This window comes from Pristis pectinata, chromosome 2 (genome assembly GCF_009764475.1).
Source record: "Pristis pectinata isolate sPriPec2 chromosome 2, sPriPec2.1.pri, whole genome shotgun sequence".
Classification (NCBI taxonomy): Eukaryota; Metazoa; Chordata; class Chondrichthyes; order Rhinopristiformes; family Pristidae; genus Pristis; species Pristis pectinata.
In genome coordinates, this window is record NC_067406.1 from 63,596,491 (window position 1) to 63,622,869 (window position 26,379).

The following is a 26,379-nucleotide window of genomic DNA, read 5'->3' on the forward strand; positions in this document are numbered from 1 at the left end:
GTACATTCCCTTGGATGTCCAGTTTAGCATTATAGTTTTTTTTCCCCTTACTGCTCTATCTTCAGGTCTTTATTTGAACTTTCATTAACAGTTGTACATATTTACTATACAAATATGGTGATGTATTTACCCAGCGATTGTACTGCTGGATTTAGTATTTGTGTTTGTTCATGTGTTCTTTACTTGTGTTAATTATAGCAAGTCTAATTCAAAATCTAGCCTTTTAAATTTAATAATGCATATACTTGTGGAATTTCCTCACAGGGATTACCAGTTTGACACAGTGACTCTGCTGAACCTGATACTTTTCAAAGCAGCTGATTCATCCAGAGAGATCTATGAAATTGCCATGCAGCTGCTGCAGGTTTGTCCGTGTTTTGAAATGGAACCAGTGGAATTTTTTCAATGAAAAATACATAATGATTTAAGATTTTTTCTTCCATTATTAAACCCCAGCAAAAAACTCTCCTAATTCTAAATCTAAATATTATGAATTTTGAAATTATTGTATTAATAATTATTTTACTATAATTCACATTATGGTTATATGATTTGCTATATTTCATATAGTAATATGAAATACTATATTTCGTAGTATTCTCTCCATTTCATCAACAACAAACAATTAAGACTTGTCAATTCAATGATCCATCAATGCATGGGCAAATTCCATTTGTCACAATTCCATTTTTCTACACTCATTGTGAACTTAAGGATTGGAGTACATAATCCAAGGCAATTCAGCATGGTACTGAATAAGTACTGAATTAGTCATGGTCTCTGAAATATTCCTGAAGTTGGCAATCTTCTGCCCAACCTTGCAATTTTCTTTGGTTTGATGTCGAGATAGTTGATGAATTGGAGGGAAAACATTTGAAAGGAGCAACACACAAAATGCTGGAGAATCTCAGCAGGTCAGGCAGCATCTACGGAGGGAAATGGACAGTCAACATTTCGGATAAGTACCCTTCATCAGGACTGACAAAAGGGGAGATAGCCAGTATAAAGGGGAGGGGGAGAGTGGGAATAATGTAAGAAGCTGGGAGGTGATAGGTGGAAGTGATAAAGGGCTAAGGAAGATGGAATCTGTTAGGAGAGGACAGTGGACAGGGAAGGAGGTGAATAGGGGAACTGGAGAGAGAGGTGTGTGGTTGATGGGCAGATCAAGAGGGCGAGGGAGGGGAAAGAGGTGGGGTGATGGGAGAGGGGAGTGGTTACCGGAAGTTAGAGAAATTGATGTTCGTGCCGTCAGTTGGAGCCTACCAATGTGGAATATAAGGTGCTGTTCCTCTAATCTGCGTCTAGCCTCTACTTGGCAGTAGAGGAGGCCGTGGTAGGTTTCCAGCATCTGCAATCTCTCTTGTGTCAAATATTTGAATGGGTCTGGATTGGTGCAAGACTTTGAGATCTTCTGTAGAGTTCTAAGAATGTACAGAAAGGTGCTTTGATAATATTTCTGAATAACTAACATTTAAAAAATTATAGATGGTACTTACTTAACAAACCTTGAATTAGAGAATTATGATGGGCACTCCAGCATTTGATGATAGTGTCTTTGGCACCTCGACCCTGTTTTGCTGAATTCCTTCACACTACCTTTTAAAAATTTTTGGATCATCATAGCAGCAGGTGTTTTCATCTTTGGTTCCACAGTGGACGTACGATTTTTAAATTTTGTGTATTGGTTTAATTTATTGCAGATACTGGAGCCCAAGCTATTTCGCTATGCCCACAAGCTAGAAGTACAGCGAACTGATGGAATATTAAATCACCCTTCTCCATTGCCACATCTGTATTCAGTTTCCTATTATCAATTATCAGAGGAATTGGCAAGGACTTACCCAGAGCTCACAATCTCAGTCTTCTCAGGTATATTTCATTTGTTGCATTTGCAACAGTTTCTCTCGTTTGTGGAAATGGTATTTCAAAGTTGCCTAAGATTATCATTCTTGGGGGGGAAAAAAGAACTTCTGTTTACTTATTTTGTGCATTTAAAAAAGAACTTCAAATAGGTCTTTTCCCTTTTATTGCCTATAATGCTTGAATAGTTTTAAAAGAATCTAATGAAATACTGTACTAAATATTGCCATCGGCAAATTTGGATTTCCTTTTATAAAAATGCTATCTTTACACGAGTTATAAATATTTTATGCAGCCTTTTTACAGCCCAGATTATGACATATAATATAGATTATAAAAAGGCTGCATAAAATATTTATAACTCGTGTAAGGATGGCAGATTTATAAAAGGGAATACAAATTTGACAATTTGAAAATTCTTGCCCTGTGAAGACATGCAAGGCCAATATCTGCCTTGTGTTGCCAGAGGATTTGACAAAAAGTAAACACTAATCCCTAGGAATTTCTTTTCCTTAATATTCTTCAAATTTTCATCAATGCTGTGCTAATTTTACAAGTATTGAATCAATTCAAAATGTTAAATTTTTGAAGTTATGACCTGCCCATGTCATTTATCCCTACACCTTCTCCCTCACCACCACTCAGAGTCTCAGACAATCCTTCCAGATCAGGCAGCACTTCACCTGTGAGTCAGAAGGTATCATTTATTGCATCCAGTGCTCCTGGTGAGGCCTCCTGTATATCGGTGAGACCTGACGCAGTTTGGGTGATCGCTTTGTCGAGCACCTTGCTCCATCCACCAGGACCTCACGGTGGCCACCCACTTCAATTCCACATCCTACTCCCATCCTGACATGTCAATCCATAGCCTCCTTTACTGCCACGTTGAGGCCAGATGCAAGTTGGAAGAACAATACCTCGTATTCCGCCTTGGGAGTCTCCAACCTGATGGCTTCAACATCGATTTCTCTAACTTCCGATACCCCCCCACCGCAACTCCTTTGTCTTCCCTTATTCCTGTGGCTCCCTTCCCGCTCCTCGATGACCTGCCCATCCCCTCTCCTCCCATCCTCCATCCTTTATTCCATGGTCCACTGCCCTCTCCTACCGGATTCCTTCTTCTTCAGCCCTTTGCGTCTTCTACCTATCACCTCTCAGCTTATTACATCTCCCCCCCTCCCTCACCTAACTACTTTCCCCCCTCACCTGGATTCACCTATCACCTGCCTGTGTGTGCTCCTCCCCCTCCCCCCACCTTATTCTGGCTTCTGCCATCTTCCTTTCCAGTCCTGATGAAGGGTCTCAACCCGAAACATCGACTGTTTATTTCCCTCCATAGCTGCTGCCTGACCTGCTGAGTTCCTCCAGCACTTTGTGTATTGCTCCAGATTCCAGCATCTGCAGAATTTCAGATTACAGATGTTGTTCCTTTACATGGTGCACTGGAAAGAACACTTGGAAGACCTTCTCAACCACTATATTGTACTTGACATGAGTGTCCTGGACTCCATCGCCCCAGCAACCTATTTGGGCCAGCTTTGCTGCTAATACTGACTGACAAGAAATCAAGGAAGTCATATGCCCTTTCAAAATGAACAAAGCCTTGGAAGCTGAGGTGACCAGCTGAAATTCTAAAACTTGGCGATTAAGAGCTTCAGTCATACATCTACAATTTCATCGTCCCCATCTAGGAAGATGAAGATGTACAAGGAGACCTTCAGGGATACTGTAATCGTAACTATCCTTAACAAAGGAGATAAGCCCAACTGTGGGAACTAGAGAGGGGTCTACTTTGTGTCACCCACGGCGAAGGTCTTCATCAAAGTCCTCTCAGCTGCTTCTTGCAGGGAATTCCATCCATCTAGAGGCACACAGGACATGAACTTCACTGTGATAACTCCAAGAAAAATACAGGCAGGGAACAGTACTAGCTGCTATTTGCGTCCTCCTTCAACGTCACTAAAGACTTTACCTCCATCAATTGGAAAGGACCGTGGAACACCTCAAATTCGACTGGCTAAAGAAATTCATCTCTAAATACATTTGCCGCGCAAGCTATAGTGCTAATCGATTGGTCTATACAGAATCACTCTGAGTGAAGGCTATGTTGTTGCACCAATACTTTTCTCAATCTTTCTTGCCTCAATGTTACTCCTTTTGTCCAACAAACTTCCTGTGGGAGTGGAGCTAATTCTCAGAACTAATTAGAAACTGTTCAACCTATGGTAGTTACACTCCAGAACCAACAGCACCCAAACCTCAGCATTCAAGGTGCAAAATGTAGGCGACATTTGCATTTGGATGCACTCAGGGGCTATGTTCCAAGACAATGTCAGCTCATTGACTGAAGCGTGCAAGAGAATGGGCCTTGGACTCAACGTCTGCAAGATCAAGGTCCTTTACCAACCTACTCCACCCCTCTCACCACCGCCACCAGGCTGCCCTCTGACAATAAAGGTTCACAAGACCCTGGAAAGTCGGACTGCTACTCATATTTTTGGAGCCACCTCTCAGCAAGACATTGATGATGAAATTTACACCAGTACAGCCTTAGCTCAGTTGAGGAAAAATATTTGGAAATCAAACCCCCAACCTTGACGCAAAGCTTATGGTTTACTGGGCAGCAATAATTCCTGCCTTCCTTTATGCTTCTGAGACCTGGACTACCTACAGCAAACCTCTCAAGCAATGTACTGGAAAAAAGTATCAGCAACAGTGTCTCTGGAAAATCTTCCAAATTCGCTGGAAGGATAAGTGAACCAATATCGGTGTGCTCTTCCAGACCAACGTTGTCAGCATTGAGGCCCTAGTTACTCTTGAGTCAGCTGCATTGGACTGGGTACATTGTTCACATGTCCAACATTTAGACTTCCAAAACGGACATTCTATTCTATGCCCTCTTGTGGGAGGAGATAACTGAGCAGCCAGAGGAAAAGATTCATGGAAATGCACAAAGCTTCCTTGAAGAGGTACAACATTGTCACTGACTTATGAGACCCTCTAGCCCATGACTTCTTAAAGTGGAGTAGGAACATTAGCGGCCACGCAGTGGGACCATCAGAACCTCTGTATAAGTGGCAGTTGGGCATGTCAATGCACTCTTTTGTCCCTTTCAGTTACCTCCAGCCCCTTATGTGAAGGAGTCTGCATTCTCATATTGGCTTCACAAGCCACCTCAAAACCGGAGTGGAAGCAAGTTATCGTCTGTCTCTAAGAAGATGTGATTTCGTTTTTGCTCAAACCAATATTAATGTGATACAGGACTTGTTTCTGAAAATGTTTATAATTAATTTTAAGTGTCTTTTTTTTTACAAGCTACTGAATTGACTTTAGAATATTTGGTACTGAATATGGTACTGTTTTAACCTTCACAGAAGTTAGTCACAGAATCCAAACAGCACACCCTGCTGGTCGGCAAGTGATGCTGCACTACCTTCTACCCTGGATGAATAACATTGAACTGGTAGATTTCAAACCCTTGCCTTCAGCAAAGACTGTAGATGAAGCTGATGCAGTCTACATGAAGGACAGGGAAATGATGACTAACAGCAGACGCTGGCTGAAAGGGGAAGGTTGGGGATCTCCACAAGCTACTATCATGGTGCTAAATAACCTGATGTATATGACAGCAAAAGTAAGTGTTCTAATATTGTTTTCTTTTCAAAGGAAGTTTGCAATATCATGAAAAATATTTCAACACAGAATACGAAATCATTTGTTAGATATCAAAAGTTTTATTGCATGAAAGGATCATGATTTTTACATATGGTGCAACAGGTTTTTACAATGAGATTCACTGCCAGGTGTAATAAACTCTTGATTTTATCAGTCATTATCTCAAACCTGAAGATTGGGCATAGAGAAATACAGCTGGATCTGTGATCATCTTAACCATAAAAATATAAACTACATTAATAAACCTGTGGTGCCAGGATGCATGAAATAATTGTTTTTTTTTGTGCAGTGATTTCTATTTTCAGAAACTGGAATATTTTGTTTCCTTAAGTTCAATTATAATTACTTATATTGCCAAATCTTTGAAACTTGCAACGTTTTTCATGCTGTTAATTTCTACTTGATATACAATCACAGTGACGCAAATTACTTTAATTCTTTTAATATATTAATATTGATAGTAAAAAAAAGTACAAGTTGTCCCTGATTGTGAGAATTACTTTCCTGCCAGAGTTGATGCTCTATTTTTTGTTGCTATTTAATTTGTTTGTAATATTTTTTTTCTTTACAGTATGGTGATGAGCTAGCATGGTCAGAGATAGAGAATGTATGGACAACACTGGCAGACAGCTGGCCCAAAAATCTGAAAATAATTCTGCACTTCCTCATCAGTATGTGTGGTGTGACAAGTGAGCCCAGCCTCTTGCCTTATGTAAGTAAATGCCTCAAGAGTGTCTAAATCATTTGTTACTTCCAATTATCCTCATGTATTTGTTTGCAATTCGTAATTAACTATTGTAAGATCTGAAATTTAATTGTTTTATAGATTTTCCTTCATTAAAGAAAGTGGTTTTAACTGTATATCTTTTGTCTTTGTATTCCTTTTTAAATGGATGTTGTAATTTTTTTTATCAGTTTGGAAACAAGTTTTTTTGGTTTTTATCCATGAGTGTTGATTAATTGACTACAGGAGAGCAGCAAAAGGGGCTACAGTTTAGGGAGGTGCATTTTCCTTTACTTGTATATTTTCACCTCAACATTTATTTGTTATTTTCAATTCTGCCAAACATGATGTCTTTTTACTAGAAAAATATAAGAATTCTTAGAAATAAGAAGGGTCCTGTAGTCCTAACAAACTAATCCTTCTTTGAAATTGACGTCCACCAAGCCAGATTTTTTAAAAATCCAATTATTTTGTAAAGCTTAATGTATTACAAACAAGATAATATTTATCAGTATCATAGTATTTTTCACAATGTTCTTCTCTTAATTTATATGTTTTCCTTTTCTAGGTTTGCTCATATAGAACCTCCTGTTTTACCTTAGGCTGATGAGCACAGGTTTTTGTCAGTGTTCTTATGAAATTAGCTGTGTAAATGTGTATGCAAAGGGCTGAGTTGATTTTCTTTACAATTTCTCCTTGCTGTCCAGGGACTTGAACATATAATGTAGTTCACCCTTCAGTGCAGTACTATGTAGTTTGCAATATATTTGGAATTAAGCTGTCTTTTGCACTGGTTCAGAAACAAAACAGGAATTTCCTGGTTTGATATTTATCCATCATTGGCGAATTAATTCAGCCAACACACCCATAACAAATCATCTCACTGCCATTTGTGCAATCTTGCATTTGTGCAATCTTGCTCTGTGTGTTGCAGCAGTGAATACATCTCATAATAGAAAAACTCCGAGTTGGCTGTCAGGTACAAAGACCATCCTGATATTTCTTTTTATACTTTGCTATCCAATGCACAAGACATTCTGGATGCAGTACAGTTTCCACATCATCTTTACTCACATTTTTTAGTTAAATATTGCTTAGCTACAGGGTGAATACCACCAAGCAAGATTGAAGGTGACTATCTATCATAATGAAAGAAGAGGTGAAATGATTAAAAATTATCAGCAGTTACTGGAGTATTAAACCATTGAATTGTTGGGCATATTAGAGAACTCAGTATTTGTATTTGAAAATTGAAGCTGAGGAAGAAAAACCTTACATGTTGTTTTGGGGCAGAAACAAAACAATCGAACGGATTATAGCAAGAAAACTGGAAGTATGTAATCTATTGCAGTATTCTTGTATAAAATATAAAATTTGTTACTTCTACAAAAGGAGGAAGAATAAGTTCTCCTAAAATTACTTACAACGTATCAGACCGATAATAAACCTAAGTCAATATTGTTTAATTGTGTTAAGTATCGTGATATTTTTGAAGGTAAGATGTTAAATTCAGTATGATTTAATGGAATAATGGCTCTGAGGATTTGAAGTTAATTCTGTTATCGCTGCGAGTTGCTTGGCCTTAATAATCTAGCTCACAGGGAAGGTAGAAAGTGATGCAGTTCTCCAGAAATCACAGATTTCTTCATGATCGTTACTATTCGTTATGTCTCTGCAGATCAAGAAAGTAGTTGTCTATTTGGGGAGAGATAAAACAATGCAGTTGTTAGAGGAACTGGTGGAAGAACTGCAACTGACTGATCCAGTCAGCTCGGCTGTAATTCACATGGACAACCCTCCCTACTATCGCATCACCTCTAGCTACAAAATCCCCTCTATCACCTCAGGTAACCTTGGTTTGCCAATATATACAAAGGATTATATTATTATTTCTGGTTTTATATATTTATCATGAAGGAATACATCCTGAAAAATTGATTGCTTTGTTTGTCTTTCAATACTTAATTTTATTGTTGTATTTTAAATAAGGAGTGTATTTTTTATTATAAATTGAGATTGCACTTTCTTCAGGCAACTGTTGCCCCCTCTAATTTCACTTTTTTTTAATGTGTAGGTACCACTTCCAGTAGCAATACAATGGTGGCTGGACATGATGGTCATCAGGACAGTAAATTAGCAAAGGATTCTACTACTGAAGAAAAGTACGTACTTTAATAAAAAATTCTGTTTAAGTTGTATTTTCTGAACATGCTACTTTTAACAGAGCAAGCCGGATATGTTGTCACTCTTTTTCTTGTCTTTGATTTACTATTCCTGTAGTCTTTGCTCTTCTGTTCTTTTCCCCTCAAGGAAGATGGGGGGGGTTTTCTCACTGTCCTGGCCAGTAGTTATCCCTCAACCAATTCCTACCCAACACAAAACATCGACATACATCTTTTGCGTCCACGAATTGAAATCAATGGAAGAAAATTCCCCATACCAGGTATAACCTGGCACTGTTTGACCCACTGAGTTTTTCCAGTATTTCTGTTTTTTGTTCCAGATTCCAGCACCAGCAGTCTGTTTTGCCTTTGAATCAAGAATCTGATTACATTGCTGTTTGTGGGAGTTTGTTCTTTGCAACTTTGGCTGACTCATTTCTTACATTTTTGCAGTGATTGCTCAGAAGCCTTATTTCACTGGTTTGCTTTAGGATGTCTAGAGATACTGAAATTTATTGTATGAGTACAAGTCTTTATTCTCTTTTCTTTCCTTATTATTTTGTTAAACTTCTCACTTCTTTAACTGCTTTACTGTCTCATTAATCTCTTAAGTAGAGGAGCACATATAGATGTCTTAGTGTAATGTAAATGCCAGTCTTCCATCTTTCCTTGTTGACCTTTCTCCACTGGCATAGGCAACAATGGGAATTTCCTTTTGGGGTAATTGAACTTACAGGTTTGTGTTTTTACCAGTCTGTCGGAACATTACTGTTACTTACAAAATCTTCAATACAGAGTTGAGGAAGGAGTGTTTTATAAGTTGAGGGAAAAGTAAAAACTTCTGCCTATCTTTTTTTGAAGAGATCATCAACTTTGAACTTAACTGGTAGTTGACTTCTTCAAGTCATTGGCACAATTTTGCAAGTTTGTATTGTAGTTCAAGATGTAGAAGTCTAAGGGGACCATCACAGCAAGTGCTAAAGAATGTTTTGCAAGCTTAAAGGTTTGACACAATCTAGTTACCACAAGGTGTGAAGTGCAGAACGAATGGGAGTATGAACAGTGAGCGAGCTAAGCAAGAGCAAGTGGGTAGAGTAGAACTATCGACATCTTCAGGGAGCAGTTATTCCATCTGAACCTCAGCAGGGAACAATAGAGAGACTTGCCAGAGAAATTCCACGAACACAGAAGTCCCAACCTTACTCATAGTTGTTCACAGGTCATCCTACAACTATATCTGTGTGGAATGTGAAGTTGCACAGTTGCCTATCACGTGCACTGAAAAATCCACTTAAGTAACTTGCGCCGGGTTATACCTGGTACGTGGAATTCTCTTCCACTTATTTCAATAGAGGTGACTGGCTTCAAGGGATTGCAACATTAATTTTTAAAATATTTTAAATTACTTTAGTTTAATTTTTTTCTTAAATGTGCTGATGATTTTAAAATACTTTTTAATGGCTTGACTTCTAATAACGTTGGATTGTTTGGAATGTGTCAAAACATCAAAACCATCAAATGTTTTCCATGGTTTTGACAGCCAGCTGAACCAAGTCATTTATTTTAGCAATCTGTCAAAGTTTACTTAGAATTTTGTGGACAAGTTTTTACACCCTGTTGAATTGGCATTTCTGTTATTATTTTTCCTCACTACACATGCTTGGTGTCTCTGAAAGTGCAGATATTGTTTATTTGCTCACAGTGACAGTTTTTGAGCTGGTGGTTAACAGAATTAAATTGACTGACCATGTCATTGTCATCATTGCCTGTACTGCTTGCCTTGGTTGCAGTCTTTAGATATCTGAATTGAAAAAGGGACAAGCTAGTAAATTTAGATATCTGAATTGAAAAAGGGACAAGCTAGTAAATGAGAAGAGTGTGGTTGAGAGGAGTGAGAATATGTATGTTGATACCATCATTTCCATGGCATCAGCAACACAGGCATCCCAAGCACAATTGTCTGTAAGGGTTAGGGTACCCAGGAAGAACATTTGCTCTCCAGTGAGCTCATGGTGTTGTCAACTATACCATCTTGTCTTGCAAAAGAGAAGGAGGTGTGTCAGTGAATGCAGTTAAAAATAATGTGACTGGCGTAATTGAATAAATAGCAGGGTATGCAGTGAAAAGTGAGGCTTCCAATTGTACTTATCATGTGAGGATATGAAACTTAAGTACGAGTCTGGTAGATGAGTATTGGCAGTATGGTGACGTAGTGATGTGTCTGTGATGCAGCTGATATGAAATGGAATTGAAGCAGCAGCCACTTACATTGTCCACTGTGTGGGATCATTAAACTCTTTACAGCACTCTGTCTGCCTTCAGGGCTTGACTCTTGCATTCAAGGCTTTCTACACAATGCTGGGAAATGAATTCACAGATGCTGGGCCAGGTCAGGTGTTGTCCAAGATCCGAACATCCTGGGTTTCAGTAAGGATTGTAGGGCTTCATATTTGGAGGAAAAGGGAATGCTAAGTTTTTTTTAACTATTTTGATTTAGTTTCATGCTTAAAATTATTTAAAAGTATTTTCCTTAACTCATTTTATAGAAGTTTTAATTTATTTCAAATGCCTAGGTCACAACTTTTATGGTTGGCAAAGCTAAGGAGTGTCTTTGCTGACTGTCAATCATTTTGGGAGGGTTTAAGGTAGGCTGCTGCTGCTAAGACCATGTCACTGGAGTCCAGGATGCTTGGACTGGCAAGATTGGTTTGCCAAATCTAGTTCAGGTTGGGATGGGTCTGGAGGAACTGTGGATGGCAATCGTGAGTGGGGGCTACTGGGCAGGCAAGGTTTGGCCCAATTTTACCATGTTTACTGATTTCATTCGAGTCAATTCTGCATTGTGGTTCCTTTAGCCATTTTATGAAGCCATCATATTTAGACCCCAATGCTTAAACCTTTGTTTCCAAATTTGACATGCATGCATGTGAACATAGAATGTTGTCAAATTTAATTGACTACTTTCTCTATTTTATCAGTTATGGACACCTTGACATCTACAGTGGACTGAATAGTAACCTAAACCGGCAGCATCACCGGCTAGAATCTCGTTACAGCAGCAGCTCTGGGGGATCCTATGAAGAAGAGAAGAGTACGTAAATTAGTTTCAAATCACGATACAGAGCCTGGTTTAGGTTTAATCCTGTTAAGTTCCAAATGTGTTTGCCACTTCGGCTGAGTCTGCTGGGCAGTTATGGTTCTTAGGACTCTTGACTAAATGTTTAGAATTGATGGGAATGATAATTAGGATTGTAGAGACTACATACATACAGAATTTATATTTTTGATGTTATAAATTTTAGCAGAACTCTATTTGGAAGGGAGGGTATATAATTTAGTAACACAATTATATTCTGCACTTGAATTTGATTGCACAGCATATTGCATATAAACAGCTAAATACTTGATAAGTGTCTGGGGGGAAAAGAAGTTCAATCAACCATTTAAAGAACCTGTTACTAACTCTACTACTACATTTTGTGTATTTAAAAGGTGATTCCATGCCAATGTATGCAAACTGGAGGCTGAAAGTGATGGAATTCAACAAAGCAGAACCATTGCCGTTTCCTCCCTCAGGTGGAAGCTGGTCACCACTGGCTGATTATTTGCCCGAGACTGGTAACCCGGGTGTACCCTTACAGAGGTCAGTGAAAACTGAAGCAATCACTCCAAGCTTCTTATAAAGTTATTAAAATTAAATGATTGCAATATCCTGTGTGCAATATTACTGAAATCATATGCTCTTATTGTTGACCAAAATGTGTACTTCGTGTTTGATATATATAGAAAATATAGTGACAAATTATATTTCTAGATTGAGTGTTACGTACAGTCCAAGTTAAATTTTGAATTATCACTATGTTTTATTGTAAAATTTTGGATCATTAGAAAATATTTTTGTAGTTTACAATTAAGTTTCGGCCTGTAGAGCTGCTGCCTTACAGCTTCCAGCAACTCTGGTTCAATCCTGACCTCCAGTGCTGTGTGTGTGGAGTTTGCAATTTCTGTCTGTAACTGTGTGGTTTTCTCTGGGTGCTCCAGTTTCCTCTCATCCCTTAGACATGCGGCTTGGTAGGTTAATTGGCCACTATAAATTGCCCCAAGTGCCTAGGTGAGTGGTAGAATCTGGGGTGGAGGTTGATGGAAAGGAGGGAAGAATCAAATAGGATTTGTGCAGGATTATTGTAAGCAGCTGCTTGATGGTTGGTGCAGACTCAGTGGGCTGAAGGACCTGTTTCCATACTGTGTGCTTCTCTATGACTCTACATCAAGTGATTAAACTTCCAGTGAATTTTATATGCTTTCCAAGGTTATAATATGAATGCAGATTTGAAAAGTACAAAAAAACCTGCAGATTCTGAAATAAAAAAAGAAAATGCTGAAAATACTTGGAAGGTCACAAAAGCAAGAATTGAGAGAGAAAGAACGATGAGAACCCAGGAAAAGTTATAGTTTATTCTGTGGGTGCAACCATATGAATAAGCAAAGCAAATTTAGAAATCAACTTTATTCTGTGTTCATCTCATTGTTGAGTTCAAAGCTAATTTAATAAGTTGTTTGCATTAGGCAGATCATCGTGATTCCTTGTGAAGAAAAGAGAATTAATTCATAGGTGGTGGTGGCCAGTTAGTTTCCTAAAGATGAAGCAAAGTAGTGGAACTTCTGTGTTATAGTCTGATTTGGGTGTTCTTCATTGTATTTAGAGTCACAGAGCAATACAGCACGGATACAGGCTGTGCGGCCCAACGAGTCCATGCTGACCACAGTGCCCACCCAGCTGGTCCCAATTTCCTGCATTCGGCCCATATCCCTCTTAGCCCCACCCCTCCATGTACCTATCCAAATGCTGCTTAAATGATACTATTGCACCCGTCTCAACCACTTTTGCAGCTTGTTCCATATACTCACCACCCTCTGAAAAAGTTGCCCCTCAGGTCCCTTTTGAATCCTTCCCCTCTCACCCTAAATTTATGCCCCCCCAGTTTTAGACTGCCCTGGGGAAAAAACTGTTACTGTCCACTTTATCTATGCCTCATAATTTTAATTTTCTATAAGGTTACCCCACATTCTCCCACGTTCCAAGGAATAAAGACCTAGCCTGGCCAACCTCTCCTTATAACTCAGGCCCTCTAGTCCTGGCAACATCCTAATAAATTTTTTCTGCACTCTTTCCAGTTTAACCACGTCTTTCCTATACCACGGTGACCAAAACTGTACACAGTACTCCAAGTGTGGCCTCACCAATGACTTATACAACTGCAACATATGTCCCAACTCCTAAACTCAATGACTGATGAAGGCCAGTGTGCTAAACACCTTTTTCACCACCTTGTCTACCTGTGACGCTACTTTAATGAACTATGCACTTGCACTCCTAGGTCCCCCTGTTCCATTACAGTCCCTAGTGCCCTGCCATTCATAGCATAAGTCCTACGCTGGTTTGACCTTCCAAAATGCATCACCTCACACTTATCTGTATGGAAATCCATTGTGATGTTCCATTCCCTGGCATGGACATTTTGCAGCTTATTGCATGTAAGAATTTATAAGGGAACAAAACAAACCAGAATCTTGGATTTATCTCCAGAATGATTAATTAACATGTCCAATGTGTTTTTTTTTAGCTTAGTGAATGTTTTCTGGTAAGTAACTTCATTTTATTGAGGGTGTTTTTGTGTACCATATTTAAGCAAATGCAGTCTTCACACCTGATTAATCTGGGATGATGTAATGATTTGTCATACAATTAAGTCAATTAAGGCTACAGAAATTCAATAGTTGAGTGATGTCTCTATTTTCAGGAAAACTTGCTGGCATTGATGGACAGTTGCATTACATTCATATAGTTTTGAAAACATAAGTAAACTGTTTTTGTTTATTTCCCAGGTGTAACATAGCAGTGATCCTTCTGACAGATCTTATAGTTGATCACAGTGTAAAGGTGGAATGGGGAAACTACATGCATCTTTTGCTTCATGCAATATTTATAGGTAAATCTGCTGTGAAAGTGCTGTGTTTTGATTGCAGGTGCAGAATGCTGAGCTTAAGATGATGTGCAGAGCGATATAATGTGCATGCATAGCTCTCTACAGACATGTTTTAGCCAGGATATTAAAGAGAAACCAATGAAAAAAAACTTTTTGTTTATTACTGCAGTAAAGTCACAGTACAAGTATAAGGAACATGTTCGTGAATTTTACAAATTCATTTTGTAATAGGACAAGCAAAATTAAAAACAAATAAATTTTTTAAAATAATTGTGAGAGGGAGAATATGTTTCCTTTTTGGACATGCCTCTGTTATGGCATTTTAAAAATATATGATTTTTATCAAATTGTTTCAATTGTATATTGACATGCATAGATCTGTAAGGCCTATTTTATCACTTTAAATAACACAACCGTATTTAGTTTTATAACAAATATTATTTACAGATTTTTTAAAAAATCCTGATTTTCTTTCCCCTTTATACAGGATTTGATCACCAGCATCCTGAAGTTTATGAACATTGTAAGCGATTGCTTTTGCACTTGCTTATAGTAATGGCCTATAACAGTAATGTTCAAGCTATGGCCTCCGTTCTCCTCAGGAACAGAGATTTTACTGAACCTAAGGTGCTTACTGTCAAACCAACAACTCAAGTAGAGTACAGTTTTACAGGTCAGTGACTGTTGTATATGTCATAAGTCAGCGTAAGAGCCTTTTATGATTTTTTTTGTCACTTGATTTTCAAGGTCAGTTCTTAACGAGAGGTAGAATTAAAACACAGGCTCAGTTTGGTTTAATTAGATAGCTACATTAAAGGAAGTATGCTGAGTCACTGAAACCATTATAGCCAATCAAGGTTAAAATCTGATCACAGTTACTTTTGAGGAAAATGAAACATTCATAATCCGTATTTCCAATTTTAGTGTTGTTGCAATTTTCTGTTATTTTTGTAACAATAATTCCAGATGTTGTTTTTAGGGAAGAGATGAAGCATTGAACAGCAAGCACAATTGATTATTTTTGTAACTGAAGCCAGGTCAGTTTGGAGGTGAACTTGCCAAGAGCTCAATCTGAAATAAACAAATCTACCCAATTAGAAAATAACAAATGGAACTGAAAACTGACTAAAATTATCAAAAGATTATAAAAATGTTTTGTGTTGGTGTTAATCATAGTTTTCATACACCTACATCCAAAAATGTTCTTATGAATTAATACCATAGATGGCTTAATGGGCTTGTATTTTTTTTCTAATGCATTGTTAGCAATTGTATTTTAAATTGTTAAATTCTAATTTTACAGCCTTTTTATTTAGAAGTTTAATGTTTTTAGAAAATATTCTTCCAGCAGGGGGCAGTGAATTTGCACCAGATTACCAGCCATCGCCAATGACCGACTCAGGACTCAGCTCAAGCTCTACCTCTTCTAGCATCAGCTTGGGAACTACTAGTGCTGCCATTCCCCAGCTCACTCCCACCATCTTAAATGAGGTGGATATTACTGCAGATCAAGATGAGAAGGTGAAAGCACTCATTGAATTTATAACCACAAGGTAAGATGCTTTGAAAATTAACTTGTGTACAGAATTGACATATACGAGGCTTGAAAATAGATCTGAATTAACACTTCAGATACTGCATTTATGACAATTCCTGCCCTTTTAAAAAAAATGCAGGGCTGTAATTTGAAATTGTGTATGAAGACAAGCAAACCAGGTTTGAAGTTGGTGTTTGGTGTAAAAACAAAATGCAAGAAATTCAGTGGCAAGTGATCTATACCTATAAATTTGTTCTAAATTTTCTAAACCTTCTGTGTGTCCGTAATGACTGTGCCAGGGTACACCAAGGGTGATCTGTATTCCAAAGGGCGGTACATGCTGATTTCTTTTATTACACTACTTCAGAGCTGGTATATTTCAGGCATTCGTAGTCAGCGATTGAAGAACGAGAAGGGATGAACATCTCTTGGTCTATTCTCTTAACTAATTTGGCTCCTCCATAGACTTACTTCCTTAATATAAGAATGGAGGAGAAAGAGAAGAACCAGAGCCTGGAAAAATAAATCAGCACCATTGAAGCATCACCCCATACATAGATAATTTTCTGCCCTGCAGGATGCATAGATTATGATCAATGTTGCAGTGTGGCCTCAGTGATTTCCAGTCTGATTCAAAATGGTGCAGTTCCTTGATAATTGAAATGAGTTGATGAAGGAGCAATGAGGACTGCTTTTCATGAGATGAGTGGCATCCCTGTTCTGAAAATTTGATACACCCATAACAGAGGAAGGACAATCACTCAATGTCCAAATCATCTGCCGTAGACTGGCTGTATCTCTTAACACATGAACATGTAGTATGTTGGGCCTTGCCATTTTGGTTTAATTACTTGCAATTTGGCTGTTTCATGCTTGTTCATTCAACTGTTTGAGACCAATGATAAGCCCTGTCACTTACTGACATAGCTGCTAACATGTTTATGTGTTCCTCAGCTGACATCAGAGTGCACTTTACAACCATGTCTGTGCCACCACCAGGTAGGTGGTTGCAAGGACCTGCAGAGTTCTGAAAGGTTCTATATGTGCTTTGGTAATCTGCAGATCATATAAAAGATTAGCATTGTCTGCTGTGCCCAGCATAAATTTGCCAACCAGTCACAAGATTTTAAGCTGGTGAATGTGATGTGATTCAACTGCACAAGGTTTCATTTCAAGAGGGTGGTTCAAGGGGGAGGTTCTCACTGAAATTTTCACTAATCAAATGATATTGTGAACTCTGAAGTTCTGAAGAAAATCGTGCACTTCCTCAAGTTCTTCTGAAAAAAGTATTTCATAACAAAGGTAAATTGAATGTAGAAATTTCAACAGCCAAAGGGATGGAATCATTACAAGATTTGATTCAAATCTTTGTCCCATTTTGACAAAACTTGTAAACATTGGCAAATGAAAGTGAACTGATCTCTATAAAATAAAATAGTGCTTCCTTTGCAGCAAGCAAAAATATTACAGTGTCAATAAATAAGCAAAATAAAACAGTTTTTATCAGGGAGCTTGGTGATTTTCTCCCCCCTAGTAAGAGAGGAAGGAGCAAGAAAAAGAGACAGGAATTAAATTCTCATGACTCTCTCCAAGGACATTTGTCCCTTGGAATTGGGTCTGCCCCAGCTCTTGTAATGTCCTTTGCCCAGAATTGTATACTTAATCTGCAAGGACAAGAGAAAAGAATAATTTGCCTTGCTGTTTACCAAAGCATATATGTTTAGCAATTGAAGGTGCAGCTTTCCATGATGTTAGATATACAGTCACTGAATAAGGAGTTCCATGACATAGATTTGAATTTGGTGGTACTCCCATTCAGTTGGTGGGGGGGGGAGGGGAAGGAAACATGCATGGAGTGACATTTTCCTGCTCTTGTAGGTATGGATGTGGCACTCTGGGCCTCTCTCATCCTTCCATGCCAACATCTGCTTGCACACAAATACTGGTATTTGAGGAGATATATATCCATTTAACTGCCTTTCTTGCCCTATCCAGGAGAATCTGCATGGCATCAATTAAAAACCATTAGACATTCAGTGAGGTAGCATTGTTTGATTCTGTTACTCATCTATGCGGAGAGGGAATTTTGATATATTGTCGGCCCTTGATGATCAACTCATATCAATCACACAGACCTTCTGAGTTTATACACTCATTACCATATACCATCAATACCAGGGGAAGAAATGCCCTCAGTTTTATTGGGTCCCACATGAATATTTTTGAGGTCTCTTTTGTTGCATTCAATTATATTCAAATCAAAAATGGCACTCTTTTTCCTACAAAGTAGTTAGTTTCACAGAATATATGAGTAAATTGCCATTAGTTGACATAATAGGCCATTTAATTTGACTTCTTTTATACAGTAGGAAAATAGTATCTGTTTATATTTTAATTATCCTAAAAAACACTCTCTTCTTTTCTAAAAGAAAACGAGGGCCACTTTGGAATCATGAAGATGTCTCTCCAAAGAACCCAAACATTAAAACTGCTGAACAGTTAACTGTGTTTTTAAAACATGTAATGTCCATATTCAAGCAATGTAGATCAGGTAATCAGAATTTTTATTCTAAATTTATAAATATAAATGTTTATAATCTGAGCACTTGAACTTTTAATCACACTTTTTTCTGCATTTCTTTTTGGATCTCCTCAAACCAGGTCTTCAGCTGGAGCAGCTCCTCAGTGAAGTGGCCTTGCAGACAGCACTTTCGTGTTCAAACAGGCATTATGCTGGAAGGTCCTTCCAGATCTTCAGAGCTCTAAAACAACCATTGACTGTATCCACACTCTCTGATGTATTGTCAAGACTTGTTGAAACAGTTGGTGATGCTGGGGAAGAGGCTCAGGTGAATAATCAACTTTAATGAGAGTGCACAAGTGTATTCATGTAGGTTAAAGAAATTTAAGGAAAACATCTTTGTGGATTAGCAATCACAGTGGTAGAAAGTTACCTGTATGTTGATTAGCCAAAGAATAATTAGGCTGCCTGCCTGCTTCGCAAGCTCAAGTAATAAAACACTCTATTAGAAATAGCAAACTAGTTTTGGTGTTTACATGGTAGGTTGCAGTAATAAATTTGATGTCCTCTGGACATCTGGTATTCTTTCTGTGAAGAATACCAGGTGCTCTGTGGTATATGTTGACTTTGCTGATTTCGGCCAAGGGGGTAAATAAGGTTGTCCATTTGGTTGGGAAGAATCAACTGTGCTTCTTGCTTCTGGCCAACACTGGAAAATTCTTTTATGTAGACAACAACCATTCTATTTATCCCTTTCAGTTCCCCTTTTCTCAACCATTCAGCCTTTTAACAGAAATGTGTGCAACTTGAGTGAAAACAGAAGATGCTGCATGTACTCAATAGGTTAGGCATCATCTGTTACAAATTGCTTATCTTTCTTCAGAACTGAAGAAATTAAAGATGGTGACGGGTGGCGAAAATAGGTAAAATAGGTCCGTGCTAGAGCAGCAGACAAAAGAAATTAATTGACCTAACAAATGACAGTACAAAGCTTTAGGGGAAAGTAGTGGATCAAGTAAAGCAAAAACCACTGAAAATAGGTGTAAATAGTGTTATTGCCAACAGCTGCCTATCTAATGGAGGTAGTGGTTATGATCTGAAATTCTTGAACTGGGTGTTCCATCTGGAGGGACTTTATTTGGACATTGAGACAGTGTAAAATTCTGAAGTCAGAGAAGTCAGAGTGGAAGTGTTTGAAGTTTATATGATACTTCTATGATTTGCATTCTATGAATTCAGATTTTATTAATGTTTCTGTTAACAGGGTTTTGTTATAGAACTACTGCTCACTCTTGAGTCTGCCATTGACACATTAGCAGACACAATAAAGCATTATGACCTGCTTTCTGCACTTTCTCAGTAAGTATTCTTTCATTTCATATACCATCAGTCTTTAAAAAGTAAAAAGTTTATTCCAAGCCGCATTATTTTGTATTTAAATGCATTTAATCTGAGTCTGAGTGTTTCTTGTTGCAAAGATTGCTCTTTTGCAGGTACATATGTGGATTTTCTTCATGCAAAGTTACATTGATCATACTTCAGCTACACAAGTAGTCTTAGTGGTAGTATAGTTTGAAAATAATAACTGTGGAAATTGCAGGTCAGGAAGTGCCTGTGGAGAGAGAAATGGTTAGCATTTGAGGTTGACGAACCTTTATCAAAAAGTTAAGAGATGAAACAAATTTTACAATGCAGAGAAAGAGGGGAGAAGAGGTGCAGATAAAAGGGATGCTAATTATAGGGTCAATCACAGGAGAGATTAGATGACAAAGAGGTGATGGTGCCAGGTGAAAGACAGTAGTAATAGGACAAATAAGTGAAGGAATATTTAAACTGGAAAGGGTGTAAAGTAATTATCTGAAATTACAAGGGGAAGGGAAGGAATGCTGGAAGTACATGTTGGTATTGATGAAGGCTGTAATGTGCTTAAATGGAAGATGAGATACTGATCCTCAGGTCTGTACTGAATATCATTTGGATAGTGTAAGAGTTCATGGACATAGAGTTTAGAGTGGGGGTTATATGGAGAATTCAACTGAAGGCAACTGGAAAGTCATCCTTGTGGTTGAATGGAGGTACTCTGTGATGTGATCACCTAATTGTGTTCGACCGCATCATATTGAGAGCCCAAGTACAATTGCATCACAGGAAAAGTGTGCTAGGGAAGATGTCATTTTTAATCTCCATGCACTAAACTGAACTTCTGATTACAATGCTGTTAGTGGAAATTTGTGGAGTGGGTGAAGAAGAGAGAGTTAATTGCTTGAAGAATACTCTGACTTGGCTCCAACTAAGGGAGGAAAGGGGCAGCAACCTGCGTTCGGGTCACTGACTCTCACCTGCAGTTGATTCTTTGCCTGAAGAGACTGTGCAGGAGAAAATAACTTGCATATGTTCAAAGTTGATAAGGGTGTAGATCTAAGGTATAATACACCGTCAGCAATTTGAGTATCTTCCATTTTGACACCTCTGCGCACCTGCTTTCAGAATATAGTCTTCTAATCGTGACTAATTTTTCTGCATGAGTAAATAACATGTTTCCATTTGTGTAGTGTCAATTAATCTTAAGAAAGTGTCCAATCACTTAACAAGGAGAAAAGTAAAAATCGGGAAAGAAGAATTAAAAGAAAGCGATTTGGAAGACAAAATCAAACTATTTGGTAGAAATTTTGAAAGTGGCCTTCCATGATGCAAATAAGGGAATGAGCAGGAAGTCTGAATGGAGGATGTATATGTGGGCAATATACAATTATGCAGAAAATTATTTGGTACTGAATTTGGACAATCAACCACGAGCCTGAAGTTTGGCAGAGCAGGCTTGAACAGCCGACTAGCCTGCTATTCCTATTTTGAATGTTTCTGTTACTGAAGTGAAGTGAGATTAGAAGAGGATTTAAAAAGAGGACCAAAGTCATAAAGGAAATTGCTTTGGGAACAGAAAGAAAATTGTCATATTCTGCATTTGTTGTCTTCACATGGTGATGTTCAAATCTGCATGCTCCTTAAACATGCCAAATAATCCTTTGTGTTTGTTCTTGTCTTGTTACAGCACACATTTGACTGATTCGTTAATGGGCACCAAGTTGGCAGCTAACAGGAAAAGCACTGGACAACTAAACCTAAGCACAAGCCCACTCAACACCAGTGGTTTCCTAACTCATTATAGTTGTCATGCAAGAAGTAACTCCTTGCGAGCCAGTCTGCTGGGAGACAGGCGTTGTGATAGACGTCGAAGTAATACACTGGATATTTTGGATGGGAGGGTGAACTATGGTAACCTAGCAAGGACTCGAAGCCTATCCTCTCTTAGAGAGGGAGAAATGCCTGACCAGCATCCAACTACTGACCCGAGTAGCCTGATGGCCACCATTTTCTGGATAGCTGCAGCCCTACTAGAGTCAGACTATGAGTATGAATACCTTTTGGCACTAAAATTGCTCAACAAATTACTCACACATTTGCCTCTGGATAAATCAGAGAGTCGGGAGAAGATTGAAAAAGTGCAGAGCAAACTGAAGTGGACCAACTTTCCTGGACTTCAACAGTTATTTCTTAAGGGCTTTACCTCAGCTTCCACTCAAGAGATGACAGTTCACCTTCTGAGCAAGCTAATTTCCATCTCTAGACACACTCTGGTGGATCCAGCTCAGGTGGCAGGTATGTTTCTGGTTTTGGTCTTCGAGCTTTCTTTCAGGTTCTAAATTTGCTTTATTTTACATATGCAAATTCTTACTAAATTTAAATTTGGGGACGGTGCAACTTACGCTTTGGTCAGGAAAACTGTCAAGAAATATTCTTCGTGTCTTGTGAAGCCCAAATTTACCTAGATTGTAACAATAAGAATACAGCGAATAACTGATTGGAAAACACTGTTCCTCACAGCTGTTTCTGAAAACTAATACCTCAAATATCAATTCTTCCTTAATTTAGTTCATATTTTTGTTCTTGTGCTTTCTGATTAGTTCATTCTAGATATTCATCACCATCTATAAACCGTCTATGTAGCTGCCCCTTCCAATCTTGTGTTCTCCTTTAGTTTTAGTTATATTTCTTTTTGATTTCTTTACCAATAAGATCTTGAATACGTAAGTATATTGCTCCTAGACATTTTCGTCTTTTCTGAATGAAACAATGCTAGGCTCAGGTACCTTTTGGTTGGTAGAGCTTTGGTTGCCACTTACTGTACTATTGCTTGGATATTTTTCTGACATTTGATCAGAACCATACACATATTTGTGTTGATTCATTACAACAAATGAATTGTTGTCAATTTCAAAACTTTACTTACTGCTGCTAAGATAAAAGATAAGATATCTTTATTAGTCACATGTACATCGAAACACACAGTGAAATGCATCTTATTCCCTGATATTCCCTGCATTGCTTATTCCAGTGTAATATGCATCGTATCCCTGGAATCCTTCAGTATCCTGCAGTATGTTCTACAATGTAGAGCAATTTATTTTGCATTTTTAGCCTGATCACTTGTCCACATGAAAAGGCATTTTCCACTTGTCCCATCTTTCCAATTTATCCAATTGTAATTAGAATTCCTTTCCCTTGCAGCTTGAATTCCACTAGCACAATCCAATCAACACCCTGCCTACCCCCAGACACTTTTATAATCATACACATGTACTAATATACACCTTTTGTCATTTGGTGTCATTCACAAAGTTAGTCAGCTTTGTTTCTAATTTATAGTTGCAGTTCATTTATATGCATTTATATTAACTGGCACCAGGAGTAATCCTAATGTTACCTGATATTGAAGCATTCTAGCTTAGACCATTTTGCACCCAACTTGAACTCTTTCCTCTTCTGTATGGAATAATTGCTTGGGTTCATAGTATAAAGAGACTATTTTGAAATTCAGCTAGATCACAGCCACAGAAAATTCTCTTTCACCAAGGCCTATAATTCCACTAATGAACTTGTTTGGTGGCTATTGCTTCTTAAGTGCACGCTGACTTCCTGCCCATACATTCAACTATCGTGTTACCTGCCTCTTTTCAGAAAGTCTTCGATTATATTCCTGAGAATCATTTTATAAATATTAACTACTTGTAATCTTCAAATGATATTGCTGTTTCTTTTATTTGGTGACTGTATAAAGGCATGGGCACTCTAGTGAGTTTTGCATAAATGGGAATATATGAAAGATCAGGGAAGGGGGTAGTTTTCAGAGCACAGCTGACAATCTTTTAGGATAGAGAGTTCCAAAGATTTGCAAAAAGAAAATGTATCCTCATCTTAGTCCTAAAGGTTATCCTTATCCTGAGATTCATCTCTCTAGTTTTTGTTCCCCTGGCCTCAGAAAACAGCCTCTGTGCATCATTCCCTTTCAGCATATCGCTTGTCTCAGCCAAATCACTTGTCATCTTCTGATTCCAATTAGTAAACAGCAATTTCTCCTCATTAAACAAAAAATACCCCTTCATGCCAATATGACGTAGAATTCCCTGAGATTTTTAAAAAATCTACTCAAATAACTTATACTTAGGTGTGGTGTGGTTTGGTTTGGCAAATGAACATTTGATGTCAAAACAGTATTCATATTTTCTTACTACAGAGAAGGAGATCATTCAGCCCATCAAATCAATGCTGGTTCTCAGAACAAAGCCATCAATCCCATTACCCCACTTCTTTAACTATAACATATTCTTTCCCACATTCCCATTAACTCAACTCTGATTCTCCAAAAGCCCATCTACACAGGGAGTTATTTATAGTGTCCAATTAACTTACTGACCAGCATGTCTTTGGGATGTGGGAGGAAACTGGAACACACAAGGGAAATCCTTGTAGTCGCAGGGAGAACATTCAGACTCCACATAGACAGTACCTATAGTAAGAATTAAACCCAGGTCACTGGAACTGTGAGGGGGCAGCACCACTTGCTACACCACTGTGCTGTCCACTTGAAAGAGCAATTGTCCAATGTACTAAAGGAACTGTGAAATAAAAAATAATGCTCAGGCAAAATTTATAAATGGTTGAGATAATAGTAGATGAATTTCAGTGTTAATTTTTAATTGCATGATGTTGCCCAGAAAAATTAGGAGACTTGCTGATTTTGAGCAAGCTCAAAGAAATGTGAGAATAATTGTCAACTCATCATTCGTCAAGATCATTCACTGCAGGGCATTAGTCAACAGAACAAACAAAATAAACTTCCATGCCAGATCATTGGAGTATAAGACTGATTGAAGTAAAAGCAACAAATCAGAATGTGCTGCAAATCTGAAACAATCTTTCAATCATGCAAGCCATGATAGAAAAGCTGTACTGTTTTTCCTCAACTTGCATTTGCAGGTTATATCCTTTCATTTAAATCATAGAGAGCTAGGCTGCAGTTTGCTGTTTTATTATACCTTTTTACTTTGATGCTCTGACTGGCTGGTTATTAATAAAACCACCTGGAGTTGTTGCATGTTATTACTAGATTTAAGATGTGAGGGTTAAGTACAGTTTTCCCTTTGTTTTAATCTGCTGCCTGAATTTGCTGATGAGTTTGTTTTTGTCATCTGCAATTTGGTATATACACTTTTTGAAAGAACATTTTTGGTAATGTGAAGCTTTTCCAAATAAAAAGCAGAATTAAAAACTGTGCCTCTGGCAATAAAAGAATATCCTGTCAGCCCTTTAGTACACTACGTGTGTGTGGATAATCTTCAGCGAAATGTGCCTACACATGGACACTTCCTTTATGGTGAGCTAGGTGATGGCTTGAAATGATTAGTTTTCAAATCATAGACAGATTAGCTCAGATCTTTATTAATTTCTTTGTTCCAGATATCAGCATTTTGATTGAACTGTTCAATTGTCCTCTGTATCACTTAATTACATTGGTTCATCACCTATCACTCAGAATGCATTCCCAGGAGGAAAAGCAATAATGGAATCGGTGCCAAAATGGGTTATCATAGCATTATGTATATAGAGAGATTCGTTACCACAGAGAAATCTTTGGGTTGGGGAGAGTTGTGCAATACACAAAGAGAGGGCCAATGTTCTGAAGGATGTACTCTCATTCAGCCCCTCAACAGTCTGTAGTGCAGCACCATCCATTTCAATAGAGTGGCAACCTGGTTTGAAAAGTTAAGTACTTTGTTTTCATATAAGTGTTTTTTTTATTTTGTATATTCATAACATTTTAAATTAACTTCAATCACTTAAATGTGACTTTAATGAAATTTATTATTTAAGTAAATTTAATATTTGTTAGTTTTTTCAATGGCTTTTAATTTTTGGAGTTATTTAAATTTGTTTCAACCATTTTTAATTGGTTCTGATTATCAGAGACATTTAAACACAGTTTAAATGACCTTTGACAGCAATGGCTGACATTAGGCCTTGAGGGTAATTGGAGGCAGGGCCTCGGGAACCACCACCTGCAGTCTATTCATTGCTTGCAGGCCGCCACATTTTATGGAGTGATTACAGTAGTGAGGCTTGGAGCTTGATTCATCCCATGGAATGGCAGAATGTAAGTGGATTCAGAAGAGTAGTGTGGGCAATGTATGTGTGGATTAAGCCAAACTGAGCAGTATCCAGCACACCTTTTCATTCATGTTATTGCTGACTTCCTCTTTTTCAAAAGGGAGATCCAGTCAATTGAGTTAGAGAGGCTGTTCCTAAAAGTAAATCGAATAGGGTACTGGATCTTAAACACAAGTATTTAATGCAAGATAAAAAAGCGAGATTGACTTTCTATGAAACATTGGTTAAGTGGCAGTAAGAGTATTGCGCTGGTATTCTGAGCGCTTTCTAAGTGAAAACGTATTGGAGCCATTGAACAAAGTATCACTAGGATTATACAAGAAATAAGAGATTATGTTGAAATACTGAAGATGTTTAGAGGATCAGTGTTGGGCAGTCTGTGGTGGTAGATTAATGGTAATTTCAGTAAT

At 38.0% G+C, this 26,379-nt stretch overlaps 1 protein-coding gene across 7 annotated transcripts in view; it reads left to right on the plus strand.

The window, feature by feature from the left end:
* fryl (furry homolog, like) overlaps positions 1–26,379 on the plus strand; it is a 255,534-nt gene that overhangs the window by 170,544 nt on the left and 58,611 nt on the right. For 5 of the 7 annotated variants that reach the window (XM_052033379.1, XM_052033380.1, XM_052033381.1 and 2 more), the window contains 15 exons: positions 265–364; positions 1,701–1,869; positions 5,235–5,494; positions 6,107–6,247; positions 7,938–8,106; positions 8,334–8,421; positions 11,400–11,512; positions 11,914–12,064; positions 14,308–14,411; positions 14,896–15,081; positions 15,757–15,961; positions 18,375–18,496; positions 18,607–18,794; positions 19,731–19,825; positions 21,516–22,123. In XM_052033379.1, the coding sequence (XP_051889339.1) occupies positions 265–364; positions 1,701–1,869; positions 5,235–5,494; positions 6,107–6,247; positions 7,938–8,106; positions 8,334–8,421; positions 11,400–11,512; positions 11,914–12,064; positions 14,308–14,411; positions 14,896–15,081; positions 15,757–15,961; positions 18,375–18,496; positions 18,607–18,794; positions 19,731–19,825; positions 21,516–22,123 (2,699 nt within the window). The remainder of the gene's footprint in view (positions 1–264; positions 365–1,700; positions 1,870–5,234; positions 5,495–6,106; positions 6,248–7,937; positions 8,107–8,333; positions 8,422–11,399; positions 11,513–11,913; positions 12,065–14,307; positions 14,412–14,895; positions 15,082–15,756; positions 15,962–18,374; positions 18,497–18,606; positions 18,795–19,730; positions 19,826–21,515; positions 22,124–26,379) is intronic. The other 2 variants (XM_052033382.1, XM_052033387.1) reach the window with 1 other exon arrangement.